Source organism: Penicillium canescens (assembly GCF_028828765.1).
Source record: "Penicillium canescens strain IBT 15451 chromosome Unknown utg000010l_segment0_segment0, whole genome shotgun sequence".
Classification (NCBI taxonomy): domain Eukaryota; kingdom Fungi; phylum Ascomycota; class Eurotiomycetes; order Eurotiales; family Aspergillaceae; genus Penicillium; species Penicillium canescens.
In genome coordinates, this window is record NW_026703972.1 from 4508267 (window position 1) to 4530332 (window position 22066).

Here is a 22066-nt window from a genome sequence, read left to right on the forward strand (position 1 = left end):
CCAGGACCAGGAGTGGCAGATTGGGCTGCAAAGGCACTGTGAAACAATCACTAGATCAGCATAACATCGCATACGTACTTAGAGACATCAGATGACTTACAACAGAAGCAGACCGAAAACCGCAGTAACGAGCTTCATATTGAACGATGCGATTAGGGAAGATTATTTTGATTGCTGAGTTCAGTACGCAGATCGGATTACTTATAAATGTTAGTGTGGTACTTATATCTCTTGAAAGCGGTGAGAACTACCATAAAGCTTAACCTAATATAGTATTAGTTAAATGGCATGAGCTTTTAAAACCGGCAGAAAATTATCTAATAGCTGAGTGGGTCTAAGGAGGGTGTCCAAACTTATGGCCAGTCACTGTATGTACTAAAATCTTGGCGTGAGGGAAAAATAAGGAGTTTGAATGTTGGTGTGCTGTATTCCACTAGTTAAAAAAGAGGGAAAGAGTGGGCTTTTGTAAACTAATAGTGGCAGCTGGCTTCGCGTAGAAGGTCTACTACCTCGGCCTTAGACCCACTTTTCTATTACTGCGTGGCAGAAACTTCTCAGTTCAATTCAATTAATAGCTAGTATGCCACCCTCCATACTTAATAAGACCAGCTACCCCGTGAAGCCATGCCTTCTGATAGATGTTTAAATATTTCAATATCTAGGCCTTCCCATGCTTCCTGTGCAGCTTTTAGCGATAGTTCAAACTTCCTAATTCAGTAGGCGGTATGGGAGACGGTCAGGTCAAAAGTGAATCCCGAAGTACCAGCGGTCAAATACTTTTGTTACACCACTGTACATTAGCCAAATCAAACAATCTAAGTTTGCTCCTTTTTTTATCTTTGGCTTTGCTTTTTCCCTGTGAGACCGTGTCAGCATGTTATTATTCGTCCTTGGATATATGAAAGGCCCCCTCACCACATGAGCGATCACATCTACCCATCTTTGACTCTACATGATTGGATGAAGAGGCACCACTTATTTGCTCCTGGGAGCCAGTCAGATGTTTATCTTATCTTCCCAAAGATTGGGGGTATTACTGGCGGCAACAACATAATTTTGAGATGGTCATTGAGGAAGTTCAGTAATTTTAGAAGAGTGAAAAGTGCGCATCGATGGCCTTGTGATAGGTTCGCGAAAGAAACTTTGCAGGAGCTTTGCATTTTTTCGGGGAGTCAAGTGAATAATACCACGAATCGGCCTGTTGGCGCTAGAGAGATGCTGCTGTACGATAAATATTCCTGAGTTTATAGAGACTCCAAAAAAAAGTCAAAATAGCTTTCTTCGAAGTCGCTGTTTTAAACCGCGAAAGGGGCGCTCCACCGATGGACGCACAGTGTAAAGTCGGTAGAAATACTAGCTAGCTGGTTGCACCCTTTCGGTAGCTGATACCACGTGTACGTCCTTTAGGTTAAAGTCCGACTTCACATTCCTGTTCATCTCTGTCCTTTCGATGCAGCTAATTGTAAAATACCAGAAACACTGCTTCCGTCCTTGGGGAAGTTACCGCCCTTCTCGGACGATGGAAACTCCTAGAAGGAGATCGTATGGTTTGGTACAAACAGGAATCGCGGCTGCACAGGTTCTTCCAGAGTCGCGATTCTGAACCGCCAACACGGTGTGCGACCAATGGACACACAGTATTTACCTCGAATCGCCAAATTCAATCGGTGGTTTCGTACCGTATCAAAGCTCCTTTCCCCTGTGCTTCTCGTTGGTATATACAATAGTTTCAACTCCACTCTTGGTGGTGCATACGAAGTTGAGGCATAGTCCCAGAAAAAAATTATTTCCGTGAAGACTACCAGGTTCGTTATGCGTGGACTAATAAGCAAGCAGCGAGGATAGCCACAAGACCTGTGGACGAGAACAAGCATCATTATTCGTTTTCGTTTGTAATCTCTATTCCTAACGTCACCGTCGCTGACGCCTTTCCCTTCCTTGTCTATGGTTTTTGGAATGAGACCAGGTCTGTAACTCCCGATATATATCCTAATATAGAGGTGACTACGCCAGAGCTTTGAAATCCGAAGGCCTGAGGCAATGGAGGATCATCACGGAGGGTTGATATCGAAGCGGTAGATATTTAGGTATAAAATGATGCTGTCACAACTTCTGTATCGGCCTCGGGCCCTCCGTACTTCATCCATGGAAGAAAAATTGACATCTACCGCCCATCTGCATCGCGTGGATCCTTCCTGAGTGTAGGGGCTGAAGCAGAACTTACATTCAACTTGACCACACCAGAAACTGAGTACAAAAAGCTTAAGAGAAAGAGGGAGGCAAACACTGGTAGAAAATACGGGCAAGCAGCAAGGCAGGAGAGCAACAGTGGCAAAGCCGCCATAATCAGCAAGGTCCACTCTGTTTTGATGAGAGTTGCCGATGTTAAGCCTGACAGATTAAGAACGCAACCATATCACTAGGAACAGTTCGCAAGGTAGGGTCCTTGAGGAATACATCCATTTCCCCTGGTTTTGCAAGGATGGGTCTAATTTGTTAGTTAGTATTCTATCTCTCTCCTCTGTGTGTTCAAGACGCTGCCATAGGGTGTTCAAGGTGGATCTCTCTGGGAAAGCGACGCGAGGATGCTGAGATGGAACTGTACCGAAACACAGGCGAAATCTCCACGATCACCGTTATTTCCAACGCAAGTTCCATAATCTCCGCCTGTAGGCAATTCACAATTCTATGAAGTATTCAATGCTTAGCTGGGGATTCTCTTGTAATGGTTGCGGCAATAAATCAGATAGAGTGGCATACAAACCAGCCGAAAGCGACAGATATAATTGAAAAGAAGGTAATAGAAGTAGACAACCTCATCGCGGATATCGAACGAATGAAGGAAACAAGAACGGCTCTGTCGTAGAGAAAAGGGATCTGTCACGGCAAGCTGATACTCTATGGTATTGGATGCAAGAATGGGGTCTACCAAGTGAAATCAATCCAAAAAGACAAGATGAGTTGAATTAAAGAAAAGAGAAAAGAGTGGATGATGCGAAGATATGCTAGGGTTGTCTGGCTTACAGGAGTAGGGAAAAAGGGGTTGAGAGTCCCGGTTCTCGGAGCGTCGAAAATCCTCTAATACAAACAAGGAAATCACGACGCCATTCCGGGTGTATTTTACTATCCCACTTTCCTCGACAGGATCTTAAAATTGGAATAACATCAGATTTCAGAGAAGTATCATCCGTGTCTATGTGGCTCTTCGCAATTACAGCAGACTGTACCACCGACGTCGCTTTTCCATTAAGTGGTACCCATATTCCCACGGCAGCTCGGGATCACCTATGTCATAGGTATCAGACGGTAGCGCTTGAAGATGAACTAGTTCCCAACGCCATCGGACCTCCAATTGGCGAGATATTTTAAGGAAACCTTTTTGCCAAGAAAGAGCTGTTCCAACCTTGGACTTCCCCATTTGGAGGGATTTTTGCCCTCTAAAATCCGGCTTCACATAAAACTCTACAACTTAAACTAGGCTTACCAACGTCGGTAGTCGTTTCCTTGTAATATTACAGAGCGAAATTTTGACACGCAGCTCCATTCGGCAGTGCCAATACGTCAAATTTGATATTGTTTCTAAGCACGTTGACTTAGTACCATAGTGCTTGAACAGAACCTGCTTGAGAGGGCATTCTAATTACAAGATAGGAGCAGGCTTAAAGGGGTTGGGGCGGGGATTACTCCGTATAGTCTGTATAATAAATGTTAAATTGATTGACTCTTAATACTGGAATAGAGTTTCCTTCCACCCCTCTAGTCTCGTTCGACAGGAGTCACGCATTTCCGTCCTTGAATGGTGCCAGTGGTCACCCGACTCCTATAGGGCGGATAGGACGAATCCTATGGTCCAAGGCGTTAAGAATCCGTAAATTCGGTCTCCATCCACGGCCGCGCCCCGAGTAAATATTTCGCATAGTCGGCTACATCTAATTCTCGATGCAAAACAAGCATAATGTACCGTACCAAATGCGGAAGGGATCAATCCTCGCGGGTCTAGGCGCTGCTCCACGCGAATCCATAGAGAAGATCCATTCAATAAGCGAATCCTCTTCTAATTGGGTCAATCTATGATTATTAGCGCGTATATCAACCCGTGAAGTCATCCCCTCCGTGCGCTGTGTCAATGTTGAATAGGATATATCGATATATCATATAGCTTTGCAGCCGCGCGAATCGATTGAACTCTGCCCTTTTCAAGACTTTTAAGGGCTAATAAGACCGTACCCTGTTGTTCAACTGAATTCTGAGATGATCGAGAACGTTTTGGTGGCTTGGTGGGCAGTTGATTAGAGGGGGTATACAGAGAAACGCGATTTTTGGTGTGGTGACCCACCCACTCACTTGTGGATTACCTTACTCCGCCCCTAAGTTATATGGACTCTGATTCGATTAAGGGATCAGAAATCTGTGATCGCTATCACTTTTCGGCGGCATCTCGTAAGCCGAAAAAAGCTTTCCACAAGTAAGATTAGTCGGGCGCTACCATATTAGCCAATAAAATTGCACCATTTCTCCAAACAGTCCTCCAATATGGTATAGTACAGTTTTATTGTAGGTACTCGAGGTCAAATACTTTTATTACACCACTGTAGATTTAAAATACAGCCAGTAAAGTGAATTCCCAACGCTCCAACCTGCATCAACCCGCTATTGGACAACTTCCTATCTCCGCCCCCACCAGGGCGGACTCGTCATAAACCAAGACCGAAAGGGCGCTAGAAGTCTGGATCGCTGAGCTTCTTTGCGCTCCCGCTCGGTTTGTTGCATGTCCATCCACACAGTAGGGGTGATAATTCGCGGTGGTGGTTGTGGATAGTTGGGGTTGGGGTTGTGAGGGATTTGGAAACCTGATCCGTATCTGTTGTGGTCGGGCTCGAATTTTGATGGGGCTAGTTCTGGCCATCGGAGAGGTGGCTCTCTAGTAGTTGCTGACTGAGGCGTTTGCATGTACATGTCCTGATGCATAGATGTACATGATACTGGGTATGCGACAGAATTCGGTCTGGGTCTGGGTTGTGACCCTGTAATATTCATTCTATGATCAGAAAGGTCATGCGGCAAATCCAATCCAGATCTGTCGTTGCTGTGCGTCGAGTTTGCACGCGGCTGCTGGTGCACTTCTGAAACCTCTTCCATTCTCATGTTCAAGTCGAATTTTCGGTTCACTGTTGGTTTCCCTGACATTGTGAAGTCGCGACAGAAGGCAGCGTAGGACTCTTGAAGGCGCATTTCTCTTGCTGCTTCCACATCTACACTATGGATTTCCTCCTCGATGTCTTCGTGGATAGGCTCGTAGACCATTGGCTCGTGTGATTGATCTGGTAGGTATGAGCCAGGCGAGCCCAGCGCGCCCACATGTGTTGCTTCGTTGAGATCCTTAAGGTTCTTTTCGCTGAGTTGATGTTCCTGTACCCCGGCCCTGAGGATTGATTGCGATATCCTCTTAAAAACGCGCCTCGTCAGCTGCGTCACTGTGTTTCTTCGACGGAGTGGACGTGGCGATTGCTCCGAGTCTTGTGTAGAGAAAGTAGTGCTCGAGGTGAATGAAGCATTGTCGTTTACGATTATAACGTCTGGCATGTTGAACAATATATTCCGATTTCACGGTAGATTGTTGCGACTGAGAACGATGGAGAGGGAAATCAAGTAGGGTTGCCGGGGAATAAATAATACCCCAGCCATCCGAGAAGTGCTACTCAGTCTGAGCTGAAAGAAGTGAAGTTGAAACAACTGCAATCTACAAATACAACGAGCAAGAGATAGCGGTGAATACCCTGGTACTTTGCGCAGTACTCTAGGATACATTGGATGGCACATACCTGCAACAAGGAGATAATGATCTGGATGATCAAACGGCTGGGAGATTCTTTGTTCAACCGACAAGTTTGCACAGGACTTCAAACTATGGCTTGGATCTGCAGGGTCGGGCAGATCTACAATTTGTATAAAACCCCAGGGGCGCTCGGAGTTCCATATATGATTGACAAAGCAAAGAACATGTGCCCTGCCTAGGCTATCACAGGAACGTTCGCGCTTTGCCTTTTTGTATAATCGGGGGGTACCGTGGGTACCGCTACAGCAAGCCACCATGTGAGGCGCTCCTCGAGGTACGTCAGAGGCACTTGAGGTCGAGTGGGCGCGGTTTTGCGATAGGCTTGGGTAGGTTCCGGGGGGAGTCAGAGAGGCGTAGAAAGGCCCATCTATGCTCACAATAATCATGTAAACTGCCTGGTAGCTTTTGTCTCATTTAGTTCTCATACATCTCTGCTGTGTTATTGACTCCCGAGACAAGGACAAAGGGGCAGTGAGACATTCTAGTCACACCCTGCCATCGTTCACCGTGGCGCTGCTTAACAGCCACTAGTCTCAGACATTATTACGGCCAATAATCCAGTAAGCATAAGGAAATTTTGCGGTATTATAGCGAACTCCCAATCTATCCCGAATGAAACTGGAGTTGTAGGCCCTATAGTTGAAGCATCATCCTCTTATGGTCTCTCAGGACCATACGAAGAAGAATCTCCTGGAAGAAAACAACACATCACCGACGGAATCCTACAGTCCGAAACCTGCAAGATATCGGAGAGAAACACAACAGAGCATGAGAGGGTGTTACATCACAGATGACTCATGAGGATTCGCGAAGGCCTCAGGAGTTAAGACTATTAGAAGAGACAGGACCGAGGATTTCGAATGTGGTTATTCTGAACTGCGAACTTGAAATTATGCTTGCCGTCTGCGAAAGTACGGCTCAAGCAAGGCGAAACATCGGCTCCTCGGGCTCGAGAGACGCAGACGCCATCTGAGGACAACGATGGTCACCAACTGGACGCCGGGGATCCGAGCCGCAAGCAAGCTATCCTATGAGGTTGTTCGAATGCCGAGAGGCAGACACTGCTATACGCTCCATTGGGTCTTCCATCAGGTAGGCATACCAGCGCATGATCTGATGAACAAAATCCACTGCGAGAAGGTCGAGGTTGCGATCATCGATGCCATCGGTATTCATGTGGAAGAAACAGAGCATGCGATGGTGTTGGTGCAGGGGAGGTTGAGCAGCCCAGACATTTGCTCGCTTCGCATACGAGTGTGAGAATCTGAGAGTGTCTTTCCTGTGGTGAGATCCGAGTCAGCAAGTGTTGATCCAGTTGGACGAGGTGTTGTGCTTTACGTTGTTCATGGAGAATTCCCCGAGTGTACGGTTGAGACAGATGATCAATTAGGATCGTCATCATACCAGCTTACCAACTAGTTCACTGCCAATTCTGTTCTGCAATGCAGTCGCCAATATGCCATGTTGTATCCAGGCTCGTCGCACTCTCCGGCTGTCGCTTCGAGAAGTTGCGCTGGATGCACCGGGCAAGTTCACAGGACGGCAAAGGCGCGTGACGAGCCCACTTGTGACAAGAAATTGCAGAGTCCCCTATTGGGAGACTGCTCCGTGTAGAGGCACTCTGTTGTTGAGGATGTGAAGGCGGTGAGGTGGAGGGGGTAAGACGCGATGGGAGCGCGTCGGCCCCTTGGTCTTATCTGACTCGGCGGGAATAGGTTACTCGCCACAGCACTTTTCGAGGTTGGTGATGGGCTGCTCCTACAACAGCATGAAGATGTCAGTGGGGTTCGTGTCTGGGGCACAGACTTGGCGCAAAATCAAAACCGGCGCAGCAGGATGCGCGATATTCCACTCACCTCATCGTGCACAACGAACGCCTGGGGCTTATGCGTCCTGTCGTTGACCCACAGCCCTGGTTTGCGGAATTTCAGGACATGCTGCATGATTTGAAGTGACAGGGCCAGAAATGGTGTGTAAGCCATGACTGCGTGGAGCACTGACGGAGTGCTGGTTCGGGCTCACTTTGGCGCGCTGTCAACGGTTTCCTGTCCATCATTAGCTTTTCGGTCGGCGAAACAATAAGTGACTTACATGTTCTGAAAGAAGACACCGGAAAGGGTTCCGTGGCTTTGCGCGTGCATTGGACGGATGGATCTTTGTTTCGCATCGTCTTTGAAGTCAGTCTAGTCTCGGATAGGGTCGCGCTGAGACAGACTTACCTCGACCGCTCTTTTGCATCGATATATTCAGGAGCGGACAGTGGTCGGTTGCTATGGTGGACAGATGTTCGCATAGATACTTTGACCAGCTAACCCCGATCTGCTTCCCGACCGGCTGGCATGGGTGGCATAGTGGACCTGGTGGGAATCTCATTCTCACAAGCACTTTCTAGCTTGTCAGTCCACAACGTAATTACAGTATAGATGTCAGTACATTGGAAATCCAGTAGGTGAAAGGGAAGAACTTATCAGGTGCCTCGAACCGAAGGCCTGCTCGACTTTGCGCAGCAAGTGACAGTGTTGTAGAACAAATTGCTGGGGGGAGAGGGCGAATTTATAGGTTTCTCGGCTCCCATCGCGTACGTGCTCTATTGTAGAGCAAACGTTCAAGGACACGACGCTATCCTAAGTGAGGTCTGTTGCAATTCATGCCTTCGTTCTACCGCAACTATTTGCAGCCGAATTTTTGGTGTCATGTTAGATGCCCACCGAGAAAAAAAATGCTATAGTCTTGTTGAGAATGAGTCAAAGTGAGTCGGTTAAGAAACGTTGGCTCACCGTTGAATCTACGGTCTTAATATTGAGGCAATGGAAGCTGTTCTTTGATTTTACCAACGGCACTCACATTTTCATCTAAGGAACATGGAAATCTTCTGGCCTCGCTTGAGTGTTGGTTGTCTGAGCTGTGTGTGGTTCTGTCCGTCTAGGCTGCAGAAAGCGTCAGACCACGGTCGTGCGCGGGCGCGGGTACGTACTCGACCCGTCAACCCGTTGAAGCTTGGCCGTCCTTGTTGACGAGAGTCAACTTTTGAACTTGTGATCATGGTTGAGATGGATACCTTGTTTTTTCGATTTTCTTTTTCAATCCTCTAAGTTTTACTCTATTTACTTTTGGAATTTCTGAGCTCTCAAACGAATGTGGAAAATGCGTTGTGATTGAATATATATCTCCTGGACCGTTCATCACCAGTAAGCCACTAATATGAGGCACATTCACCAATCATCAACACCACGAGACTGATCACCAGCACCATCATTGAACAGACTGCAAACAGAGTGCTGAGATTTAAAAGCTGACTACGCTGGTTAACTTTCCTGGTGAAAATGAGACCGAGTACCTGGCCACCGATGTCCTCTAGTCTATAAAAGCCTCCAAGAATTAGTGGACATGCTATTGCCCAGATACTCGTTCCCCTGAGATCAAGATGGATGCCCCTAACAGCACGCCAGACCAGGAAAAAGAAGGAGGACAACAGCCCAGTGCATTGCAAATCGTTTTTGAAAAAGAGAATTCGCAGGAGGCTTCTGATCATGTCCCTCCACTGGTAAGTAAAGCGGCTCAGCTTCCAATGCTCTTGCTGACCATCGCAGCTCTCTTTCGCCACAGGAAGCAGAAACAAGACATACCTTGGCGACCGAGCCATTCCAACCTATTCTGAAGGTACTAGCAGACCTCGAACGCAACGATCCCAAGTCCGCCTTTCCCGCGGCTCGACTTGTCGGGCTGTATCGACGCCTATGGGAGTCGTGCGTGTCCAAACACATCGATGGCCAGAACCTAGAGCAGAGCAATCGGATCTTGAAGGAGGCTAGCAGTCACCTGACTAAAGAGAGGGACGGACTTCAGCTTCGCCACGACAAGCAGCTGTCTCGGCTGCGCTTTTTTGACCAGGCACTGGAATCATCTCGGGGTCGATTGACTAGGATCCTCGATGACTGGGATCACCCTTGCAGACTCAACCTGGCAGGGCTGCCAGGCATAGGAAGAGAAGGTTGAAGGGTTCTATATTCTTGATTGTCCTAAGTCTTTTACCATGTGGAGAGTATCCAATGATGTACAGTATCCAACGATGTTGCAATGAAGAGTTACCGCAGGAAAAGAAGCTTATATCTTTTCGAGAACTCATATTACAGCTTTTGTGGAATGTGTCTGCGAATAATCTCGCATGTTCTGGTGTCGCTTTTATTACCCTAATATATTATAAACGAAAAACTACGGATCCAGTGACAATGTGGCCAGTGTAGCTAGCGGAGAAAGTGTCGATTAACTCGGCCGTCCCGCAAATCATCACGACAGCTACCGGAAGTAGATGTCGCCAGCTCGTACAGACCACCAAACCTTCTCCCCGGAGACCTCTTCAACAATCTTTGTGGAGTGTTGGCGTCTTCCATTCTGCTTCGAATGGCCCTCTGAATGTAATCGTTCCTGGTTAGATCCAGAGACTTTGTCAAACTGAAGTAGTTCAGTCTGGGATTGACCACAAGTGCATCAACAATCGAGGAATGCCCGCCTTTGACCGCCAACATCAATGGATCCTCAGAACATTGATTCCTGAGGTTCACATCAATCCGATTATGGCTTAGTAGTGCCTGAACCATCTCCAATTCACCACAAGCGGCGGCAATGCAGAGAGCAGTGTCGTGAGTTGCGATCGTGCTTTCATTGATGTTCAGACGTGCGTCTTGCTGCACCAAGAGTCTTACCACATCGAGATGGCCATGTGCAACCGCTCGACAAATGGGCGGATCTATTACATCCATTCCATTGATCTCCACGCCCTGCACACTTAACAGACAAGCAACCGTGTTCATGCGTCCGTGATATGCGGCCACGGAGAATGGAGAGTGGCCTCCAACACAGAGATTCAGACTGATCCCTGGCACCGCCAGCAGCCGTCGTAGGAGCACGGTATCCAACCTGGCCGCGGCGTGGTGGAGAGATGTAGACAGCGTCTCGAAACTCCCGCGGCCTCCAACAAAATTGACGTTGATGTCTTTCTCGGCCAACAGCCTTTCGGTTATCTCGTCGCATGACGAGTAAGTCGACAGCCAAAGTGGCGTATTGCCATCTTTGTCTTTGCAGTTTACGTTGGCACGGGAGTGACTTAGGAGCAAATTGACCACTTCCAAGCGTTTGTTTTGTACCGTGAGATGGAGCGCCGTAGAGCCTTTTCGGTTCTGGATGTCCAAATCCAGATTTTTTGCCTGAGAAGTCTTTTGACAGCTTCTACTGACCCATAGGCCACTGCTTGGTGAAGAGGTAGCTCAGCCTCTTGTGATGATTTGGTACCAAGAAACACCTTGGCCATCGGATCGTTTGAAAAAATCATTTCCATGGGTCTATTGAAGCGACATGCCCAGTCCCATGGCGAGTGGCCCGAATCGTCCTGTAGATCAGGGTCGCTGCCACTAGAAAGTAGCAGATGCACGAACCCTATTCTGCCTGCGAAGACTGCTAGGTGGAGCGCCGTTCGGCCGTGTTTGTTCTTGACGTCCACCTGGACGTTGGGTTGTTCTAGAACGCGCTTGACGGTGGAAAAAGTTTCGTAGTGGATGGCATACCACAGGGCGCTCTCCCGCGCTTGATTTTGAACGTTGACGCCTAGGTCTCCACGACTGAGCAAGAGGTCCCGCACAGCAGCGGAAGAGTATTTGAGCGCCCTCATTAAAGGAGTTTTGCCTCGGTAAAATGCATTGATGTTGGCGTTGCGCTGGAGCAAAGCCTCCGCAAGACCAATGTTGTCGTATTTGACGGCCTAGTGCAAAAGATTGCTGTTCTGAAATTTGATGTTGTATTTCCAGATGCTGGGCTGCAGTCTAAAATTAAAGTCTTTGCATGATTTTGCGAGGGCAAATAATGCACTACCGTCCAAATACGACACAATCCACAGCAAAAGCTCGTTGGGCAGGTCTCTGATGTTTGGCTGTAACGTATTAGCTTATCAGTAAACTCAGTAATAACGAATTGAAACAGACCATGATTGGACAGCGGATGGAGCAAACGAAATGTAGATAGGGGTGAGGTGAGAGATGTGAGAGTAGGATATGGGAGGCCTTTATATACTCACCTCAGCCAAATTCGTGGTCAGCTAGGAGTCTAGTCTGTCACTTGGCTGAAAGGTGCGTAGCAATCACACGGCAGCATCATAGCCTTGACAACAATGTTCAGGCGCGGAGTTGGAGAATCTGTGGGGTCTAGCTCCTGGGAACGCCAAAACTATTCCTGGTAGTGTGTCGATGGCATGAGAACTGAATCTATCTCTACGTACCCGCATCTTGCATCTAGCGCCATAAGAACAAATCACAACCTATCACGCACTTCGAAATTCATAAGCAACCCAGAACCTAACGTAGCATTTGTCGACTTTGCTGCTCACCGCAGTAGCCAATCTGTTTGCCAATGTATGGTCCCCGCGATGGATAGTCAAATGTGCAGCTGATTGCAGCAGTGGTCTGGAATGATATCCCTTCATGCAGGCCACTGATCGGCTGTATACGGCGCATACTGCGTGTGAATGCATTCTTCCACGTACCGACTGTTTCAAGGAAGTGTTCCATGCCAGCCACGCAGCTATGTAGGTAAGGAGCCCACGCGATGGCATATAAAGCTGGCGAAGGAACGCCGCAGTGATTGCCCAACACCACCACAATCCGAAGCATTCTGCCTTTGATGACCACCTCAATGACTACCATGCTGCCTTGGAATCCGTTTCTTGTTTGTGAGATAGAGGTCATCCCCAATGGCGGTCCTGGCTCTTGTTGCGGGACGACGAAAAAAGGCGAGCCGTGCAAAAACTCGATCAAAGTTGAAGACACCAAGATCGGCCATCAAAAGTTGACCTCTCTCGCCAGAGAGCCATTTGACCTGTCATCGTTGCAGTCGAAGCTCTGTGATGTCGCCAGAGACTTCCTCTGCGCGAGATGGCACCGACAACGGCAGGCCGACCAAGTTGGCCAGCAGTGGTATGAAGCCGCCGTCCGCAACCAGGCGCGAGTACCACATGGCTCCAGAATGGCTTCTCCGTCAGTCATTGTACATCGGGGCCAGCGTCAGACATCGTCAGCCTCCAGGCAACGCCCTGCATCAGACAACACCCGGTCATCACCACCACCGGTGCCCCTGTCAACCAACCCCGAGCCAGTGCAGCCATTCAATCCATTTGTGACTTCTGCAATGCTGCGGACGAACAGTGTTCCATGGGGCGTTTCGCCGACCCGACCAGCCATCCTCTCATCGGCAACTAATATCCGGGCTGGTTTCCAAGAATTGACGCTCCAGAGTCTCACCTCGAGTGAAGAGGTCGACAGCGTCCACGTCGACAGCATCTACTGTGTGTTCTGCCAGACCGAGGATGAAGACCATGCGGACGAGAGCGTGATCTTGCACTGCGGTCAGTGCACATCGCTCTGTCATCTGTCGTGCGCCGAAGAATGGTTGGAAAAGCGAGATACAGGGTTTGGCACGTCATGCTGCGTGTGGTAAGTGTGAACGACCTTATTTCTGAGACGACCAAGACACTGATGACCGCAGCCGAAACGAAGGAGCCCTAGATGCCATCATTCGCCCCTTACGAATCCCCTCGTCGGATGCCGAGACATATTCCGTCCACACGGCAAGCGATCCATCTCCCACTGGTGGGCCCCGTCGCTCAGCCAGACTAGCAGGAACTCATCTACCGGGAGACCCATCCACCCCTGCACCGCTTCGTCGGTCGGCACGACTCAATTCCACTCAGCGTAGGTGATCACAGATTACAGCCGTTATAGCCGTGATATACAATTTTGAGGGAAATTAGCAAGAAATGAAATACCGATGGTTAAACTCCGAAGTACAACGCGACCGTTTCATCTCGTAAGTGCTGGACACCAATACACCATAGCCAGTAGCTATTGACTGCTTTGGTGATTCCGAAAATGTCTGAGCTCGAAACTGTAGTGGTAGATAAAAGTTCTGTTTTCATGATACCTAACGGCGGTGACCAAAGAAACAGAGAAGGATTCGTCTCAGTGGAGCCGTGTCGCGTGAAGATGGGGATTGTTGGCAGAAAATCGCAACTAGCGTGCTGGCGTGAGACTGACAAACTCTCGTGCTTGTTAACTTACTCTGGGAATCAATACGTTGGCCCTGGGAACCTCAAAAGCATTTCTAGGAGTGTGAGGGTCTCACGTATACATAGAGGTGGATAGTGTTTCAAGATGAACAATCAATATTAAGAACAACTATAGTTGACTCTAGATACAAGACGTAGCGCGAGGAAGCAAAAGAAAGGTAGCTTCCTCGCGTTCAGGGGGAACCCATGTACACCATGTGGGTCCCGCGCGGATCATATCTCCATCCGTTCCGCATGCTTCATCGATATCCCTGACAAGGAGCTGTTTATCTCCTAGGAAATACTCTTAAGATCCTGGGGCTATTCCCATTTCTTGTCAGAGATCGAGCATATATAGTAGCTTGGGTGTTTGGTCGCTGACCATACATTGTGCCTTTTTGGCCAGATGGCGTAGTGGTAAAACCCAAGCATCCATGAACCGTCACATTTCTAGAAAAATGAGATCTATCCCTGGGATCTTCACTCTACGTTCCTGACTCCAAACGAAACTGGCTCTGGGAATACATTGACCAGATCTGGGAGCTGTGGAGCCCCTGGGAGCTTACTTTAGGGTCCTAGAGTCAATAACCTGCCTTCCGAGACCGCGGAAAGCTCTCACAAAACACCTTCACCAACCCTGCTCACAAATTTGCGTCTGTCAAGGATATAGAGGAAGCATGCGGAACGGATGGAGATATGATCCGCGCGGGACCCACATGGTGTACATGGGTTCCCCTGAACGCGAGGAAGCAAAAGAAAGGTAGCTTCCTCGCGCTACGTCTTGTATCTAGAGTCAACTAAAGTTGTTCTTCATATTGATTGTTCATCGTGAAACACTATCCACCTCTATGTATACGTGAGACCCTCACAAATCCGCAGGAAATACCTGGGAGCTGCATTGGCTTTGGGATCCGTGCAAAGAATCCCAGCCGTGATCCCTTTCCCTCAATACGTGGTCCGCACGATAGTGCTGTGGTATCATGGCCATGGACTGGTTTAGCTGCTGCTGTTGCAGTTGATACTGTAGATGGCGCGTAAGATAGTGCTGAGGGGCGTGATGTTGCGGAGGTGCAAGTTCCTTGGCGGACTGTAGTCTCATCGTCCAAGACGGTACACTCTGCGCTACCCTTGAAAGATAACCATCGTAAACAAGCACTGAGTTCGTCTGAGCGCCCTGTGAGGAGTAAGGTCCCAGACTGTGCGATGCGGTTTGCGGGAAGAAATGCTGCGGTGTGAAAGGGTTCTGGTCTTGCGAATTAAAGATTGCCATGGCCGCGGTAGTCTCGTGCTGGTCGGGATGTTCCAACGTCGAGCCCACCGAGCGTACTTGATCCAAAGATCCTAGAGAGTGCAAGCTGAATTGGTGCTTCGCGAGGGCAGCTTTGCGACGGAAACTACAACCAAGAACGCGGCAATGTGAGTCGGTAGACACTTCTGCATGGGAGGGTTATAGAAACGCTTTACCTTCGTCCGCAAGTCCGCTCTTGGCAGATGTACGGTCGCTCCCCCGTGTGAATCCTTCGATGGCGGGCCCGAGTGGAGGACTGTGGTAGTTAATAGATTTACCGGGTCGAAGGACCGTTGCGAGAGCTCACATCTGCGAAGGCTTTCTGGCACCCCTCATGGTCACAGCTATATGGTTTTTCGCCGGTATGAGTCCTGGAATGTACAGTCAAAGTGCTGCGCTGTATGAATCTCTTATCGCAATTTTTCACATCGCAATGATAGGGCCGGTCATTGGTGTGTATCCGATAATGGCGGCTCAGATCTGATCTGTGATGGAAAGACTGACGGAGTGATCGTATTAGTGTGCAAGCTGCAAGCTGATGCATGATTAGAAAGGAAAGACACGCACCTTGCCACAGTGCTCCCAGGAGCAGGTAAAATCGCGCTTACTACCGGGGTCCATGACTGCAAATTGAGTGGTCCCCGACGCAGCATATGTACCATAATGAAGATCACCGCTTGTGAACTAGAACGTAAAATGAAGGGTGGCGGTGTGCGGATAAGAATATCGGAAGAAAAGGACGCCGAAGGTAGCAAGACAGCGGAAAGTATGTCATTGACTGTCAGCCGCGCAAGCTGAGGGAAATCCGTCGAGGATCGTCTTCAGTCCTCGTCCGGGCCGTTCCGCGTCCTTGCCAACGCCCCACCGAAAACATGTAGATGAATTTGAGCTTAAGTTAGGGGCTGTAATAAACCTTGAATGGGAGAGTATGCTAGAGTACCCCTAAAGGAAATACGGCGATATTCCTAAGTTTGACACCTTTTGGCTGCTGCCAACCGAAAAGCTTCCTTCCGTGACTCTGCCATTGTCAAAAAGCCAAAGAACCATTCCAGTGGAGGCCTGCGGAAGGCTCTGGGTGCTCTTTCCCCCTGTTTCTCCCACGGTACTCTACTTGAGCTGAAGATCCTTCTTCCGGGGTGCACGTCAGCCTTGAAGACGTTAGCATAGTTTTTAGTAATTTTCAGATGCATGAAGACACTGACTGTATATCTTAACGGGGTGAAAGACGGGGCCGATTATTTACTATAGTATCATCATTAGAACACCATAACATCCTTGAATCTTCCGCTCTTTTCATCTCTTCTTCAACTGATTCAATTCAATTCAACTCATCTTTTTGGATGGGTTCCCCTTGGTAGATCGGCCAATTCTTGCATACGATGCCGTACTGTATCAGCTTGCTTGACAGTAGGAGTTCAGCTCGTGAAGCAAGAAAATTGCCTCCTGATAAAACTGTTGTCGCTCCTACAGCGTCGTCCCGCCATACAGCTGCCACCTACAGTATTGAGGCCTGTCACAGATAAAGATATGGGGCCCACTTCGTCTCTAATAAGCTTTTGTTGAGACGTAGCGCGGTAACTTACCGCCTAGACAGCGGTTATGCTGAGTTGACATCGAAGTCCAGCCACACTGGCTTCCTTCATCGGAGAACCTACTAGCTGACGCACTGTCCCGTTCCGATTATAGGATCATCGCTGATATTTGCCCACAGTGGACGAGCTCCTTTCCCTTGCTCCCCCAGCCTGGTTCTCTCGACAGCCTATTTTCGTGAATGCTGGCTATGCAAAACTGGTCTGGAATGGCCTTGCAGAGGGAACCAGAAGAGGCTATCGCTCTGCGCAGCGCTCGTACACCCGTAGCTGCGCTATTATTGGAGTGCAGCCCTGACCAGCCACTGCCCCGTCGATCTGCACTTGGCTTACGGAACGCCTGCTGGGCGCGGGTAGCTCCCCACCTGTGAAGCCCGATTCAGCTATGTCTGAGCTCTCGGCTCTCCGCGCGTATCACATCGATAACGGTCTACCTGACACAATTTTTGACCTCCACGCAAAGCATTTTCGTCGCATGATCAATGGCGCTCGCCGGCTGCAACCGCCCCGCCAAAAGCGGATTCGCAACCCAATCTCACGCGCCTCAGTCATAACCCTTTCAGGGAATATCTCACATATCCCTGCCCAACCGCTGGGGCTCTCAGCGGCCCAGAAAAATGACCTTAATCTTGCCGTGGCCGCCCGCGTTGCCTTCGCTGGATTCCTTCGGGTCGGGGAATTTACATACTCAGCTGCCGGCCTTAGAAACACTCAAGTCTTCGCTGCTACTAAGTTAACCCGGGCGGATATCAGGTTCTCCCCGCCATGGACCACGTCCTCCTTACCTTGAAGAGAAGCAAGACCGACCGAAACCACGAAGGTGTCAATGTTGTCCTTCAGCGACAAACGACGCAGCCTGCCCCGTCGAAGGCCTTTCTAAGCTATTCCTCCGCGACTCACAACCTATGTCTGCTCCCTTATTTACGCTCTCCTCTGGCCCCTTCACCTCATCCGCCTTCCAATGTGCGATTATCTCTAAGCTCAACCGCGCCGGGGAAGATACCACGGGACTTAAGGGTCGCATTTTCAGAAGAAGCAGCACAACACGCCCACAACGCAGACTTAAGAAATGACCACATCCAAGCCCTCTGGAGATGGTCATCCGAAGCCTTCCGCCCCCACTTCACAACACCTACGACAACACTGTACGCCTGGAACCGTCAATTCCAGACCGGTCATCCAACTCCGATTTCACTTTCATTCCACCAGCCCCTCCACCATCCTCTTTTGGTCCACCGGGTCATTTGGACCCGGCTGCAGCCCTCACGGCGCTGTAGCCCCCCGTCAACGAGGCCTACATCGCCAGTGTTCAGACCGCAGGTGCCCCGTGCGGGCCAAAATATCTCATCCGTCTCCATTTGTGCCAGTGTAGCAATGGTTAGAATAGATGACGGTAACAATTAGAAATTTTGCCCATGGTGCATTTTCAGTCTACCGGTCTTATTGCCCCGCACTGGTCTCGATAGGATACTATGCTGATACTAGACCAGTATAGTATGGTATGCAGCAAAAAACTAAATATTCTCAGGCCTGATCCCGGTCGCCACCTTGGGGGTTAGATTAAAGCAGGTAAGAATAAAGTACTTTATGGTTGTAGGCCAGGTGCGTTAGACTCTTATCTTTCCGCTAGTAACAGCTGCCAACCCTAATTTACAATTAAAGTACGGAGTACCTTATCCTCCACTGCAATAATCCGAAATAAGAAATGGTATAACCCGTTGATCGCAGTGAAGGGCTAACAGGGAAATCCCCAGAAGCAGCCTGGTGGTTAGCAAGGTGTCCCAGAAGCACAGTATCACCGCCCGCGTTGATCATTCCTCGAGAACCCTGTTGAGTTTGCGAGAACCTGGATTAATGCGGGTAACTGTTGAGTCTCATCTCCGTCAGTAAAGACCCTCTCGCCACTCTCAAGGTAGATTAATTCACAGAAAGCCCAGGCCAGACCAAGCTGTGCAAGGGCTCAAAAGTATGCAGTGCGATTCTGGTCGTGGTGCCCGAGCTAGCCGTTTCGAAGCCTGTTCGGTATCTGATTATGACCTACTAATAAAACTTATTGAGTTATGCACTTAATACCAGGCTGGAGTTATAAGGGAAGGATGGGGCACAGTGGGGATATAGTTGCCAGATGGCAGCCAATACATGTGTGCGGCAGTGCGTATTGGCTTACTCCTGCTGCACTGATTTGGAAACACATTTTGCCCCCCTAAACCGCTTCACCGGACTTAACTTATCCAGAATCGACTTCACTTGGCACATTTCAGAACCGAAAAACTGCTTAAAAAAGAGTTCCCTGATCTTAAGGGCCTGTAAATCGACTGTTTAGCGTAATTTTCTGCGAGATAGGTAGCGGAGAAACGATTAAGAAGCTCTGTCGGCTTGATAACTAATAGGAACTGTAATATCAAAATGCCTCATCGGAAAATCAGGTGAAGCATTTGTTTTGAATCTTGCTCTAGCTACACGGTAGCACTGCAACAGGCTCTTCTTGGATTCTGTCACCGACCAAGCGTATCCATCCCCAGCCGATGGCTGTAGCCGGACTTGGCTGGGAGCGACGACAAGGCCAAGTCAGTCATCTGACGCGAGTTACTGTAGTTTCGCCCATCAGGCGGAGTGAAGACCATAACATACTAAAATGGGCTGCCAATGCCTCACAGCACTGTTGTCTGAAGAGGCGCGCTTCTCATTGCTTGTGAGAACCGTGATTGTATTGATCCTTCAGACAAGGCTCAAACCCTTGATATATGTTCAAGCTAGGCGGTAGAGATCGTATGCCTCGACGACTTATCGGCTGAAGACGATCTGATTGTCGTTCAAGCATGAACACCCCCGTAGGGCCCACCGGTTACCGATGACCACAGTTGACCGTTGGGAATTGTCGCTTTTTGCAGCGTTGATTTAACCACGACAATCATAAGCAATATTCGGCAGATTTGTAACTATAACCTAGAGAATTAACTCTTTCGATCATCAGTCCTCATCCATTGCAGTCCATCCTCGCTCTCGGCTGATTTATCTAAGTTCGCTTCTGCCGTTTGTTAGACCAGTCATGCAGCCCTTCCATCCGAACCACGGGTAATGCGGCCGCAGGATTCGGATGCTCTCGCGCGGGCTGATCTTTCCACGAGGTTCCAGCCCTAAAAAGGCTCCGAGAAAGCTTGTCAACTTTGCATTAGGAAAAGGCAAGGTCCGCTGCTGACGTTTCACCTCCACTCTCGCTCTGCTTTGGGGGGCTCTGACAAGGCTGACAAGTTCAAGCAGATCCCGCCCCTAAGTACGTTATCACCTCCAAGTTTCTCCGTATTTATGATCCTGAGAAAGTGGAATGGAGGAGATATCTGGGATGAGCAGGAATACAACCATATAACAAAATGGAATGCCCCGAGCCTCTGCTAACAACCACATTCTTCCCCAAACAGCGCTCAAGGTTAACGACGTCTCTAAGCCTGGCAAGAAGAAGACCAGACTGCTGTGGGTTTTTATATTCTTTCTGTATCTCTCGCTAGACGATGAGAACGCCAAAAGATCGTGCTTATCTCCCGAGAGAGATCATTCTCCTCACGGCGGAGAGTCTCAACCCTCGTGACCAATTATCACTATTACGAGCCGTTCCTGACCTCGCCCGAGTCTTGACGTTCCGACACACTTCTGTTCAGGATGAAGAAGGAAATACAATCTTGCACCTTCTCGCAGAAGAAGCTGAGGGCAGACTGAAAGAGCTGCTATTAGCGAAAAGTAGTACTCAAGTGGACCCGAAGAACAAGAACGGTCAAACTCCACTGTCTCTCGCAGCTCTGTATGGACGTGAAGCGGTGGTGAAGCTGCTTCTGGAACGAGACGATGTGGAGGCGGACTCGAAGAACAAGAATGGTCAAACGCCACTTTTTCACGCAGCTGAGTGTGGACATAAGGAAGTGGTGAAGATGCTACTAGAGCGAGACGATGTGGAGGCGGACTCGAAGGATAAGTACGGTCGGACACCACTGTCATGTGCTGCTTTGAATGGATATGAAGCGGTGGTGAAGCTACTTCTGGAGCGAGATGATGTGGAGGCGGACTCGAAGGATAATGGTGGTTTGACACCGTTGTGGTACGCAGCTCTGTGTGGACATGAAGAATTGGTGAAGCTACTGGTTGAACGAGATGATGTGGAGGCGGACTCGAAGGATAATAATGGCCGGACGCTACTATTACGGGCAGCTCGGTATGGAAATGAAGCAGTGGTGAAGCTGCTTCTGGAGCGAGACGATATTGACGCGGACTCGAAGGATAATGAGGGTCGAACACCGCTATCGTACGCAGCTTGGGATGGACGTGAAGTGGTGGTGAAACTGCTTCTCGAGCGAGACGATGTGGAGGCGGACTCGAAGAATATTGATGGCCGGACACCACTATCATTTGCAGCCGGGGGTGGACATGAAGCGGTGGTGAAGCTACTGGTTGAGCGACATGATGTGGAGGCAGACTCAAAGAATAAGTACGGTCGGACACCACTGTCTTATGCGGCTGGGTCGCTGTCTTTTGCAACCGAGTATAAACGTGAAGCGGTGGTGAAGCTACTGGTTGAGCGAGATGATGTGAAGGTGGACTCGATGGACAATAATGATCGGACACCGCTATTATGGGCAGCTGAGTGTGGAAATGAAGAAGTGGTGAAGCTACTGGTTGAGCGAGATGATGTGGAGGCGGACTCCAAGGATAAGTGCGGTCAGACACCACTGTCGTGTGCTGCTTTGAATGGATATGAAGCGGTGGTGAAACTGCTACTGTGGCGAGATGATGTGGAGGCGGACTGGAAGGATAATGAGGGTCGGACACCGCTATCGTACGCAGCTTGGGGTGGACATGAAGCGGTGGTGAAGCTACTGGTTGAGCGAGATGATGTGGAGGCAGACTCGAAGAATAATGATGGCCGGACACCACTATCATTTGCAGCTGGGGGTGGACATGAAGTGGTGGTGAAGCTACTGGTTGAGCGAGATGATGTGGAGGCAGACTCGAAGAATAAGTACGGTCGAACACCACTGTCTTATGCGGCTGGGTCACTTTCTTTTGCAGCTGAGTATGGACTTGAAGCGGTGGTGAAGCTACTGGTTGAGCGAGATGATGTGGAGGTGGACTCGATGGACAATAATGGTCGGACACCACTATTATGGGCAGCTCGGTATGGAAATGAAGCGATGGTGGAGCTTTTCAACTCCCTGTCATAAATATTCAGCAGAAATCCAAGCAAATATGCGAAAGGAGGATCAGGCTCCAGGATA

General features: G+C 49.1%; 2 protein-coding genes across 2 annotated transcripts; both read right to left on the reverse strand.

The window, feature by feature from the left end:
- Positions 1–4665: 4665 nt before the first annotated feature.
- Positions 4666–5583, reverse strand: N7446_012682 (uncharacterized protein; the record flags this gene model as incomplete). The annotated part of the gene is made up of 1 exon (XM_058521424.1): positions 4666–5583. One exon carries the CDS (start codon positions 5581–5583, stop codon positions 4666–4668), a length of 918 nt encoding a protein of 305 aa, XP_058366790.1.
- A 9294-nt stretch (positions 5584–14877) lies between these two features.
- On the reverse strand, positions 14878–15834 carry N7446_012683 (zinc finger protein; the record flags this gene model as incomplete). The annotated part of the gene is made up of 4 exons (XM_058521425.1): positions 14878–15319; positions 15390–15469; positions 15521–15712; positions 15781–15834. Coding segments are annotated over 4 exons (768 nt in total), but the record flags the coding sequence as incomplete, so codon positions are not given.
- Positions 15835–22066: the final 6232 nt, after the last annotated feature.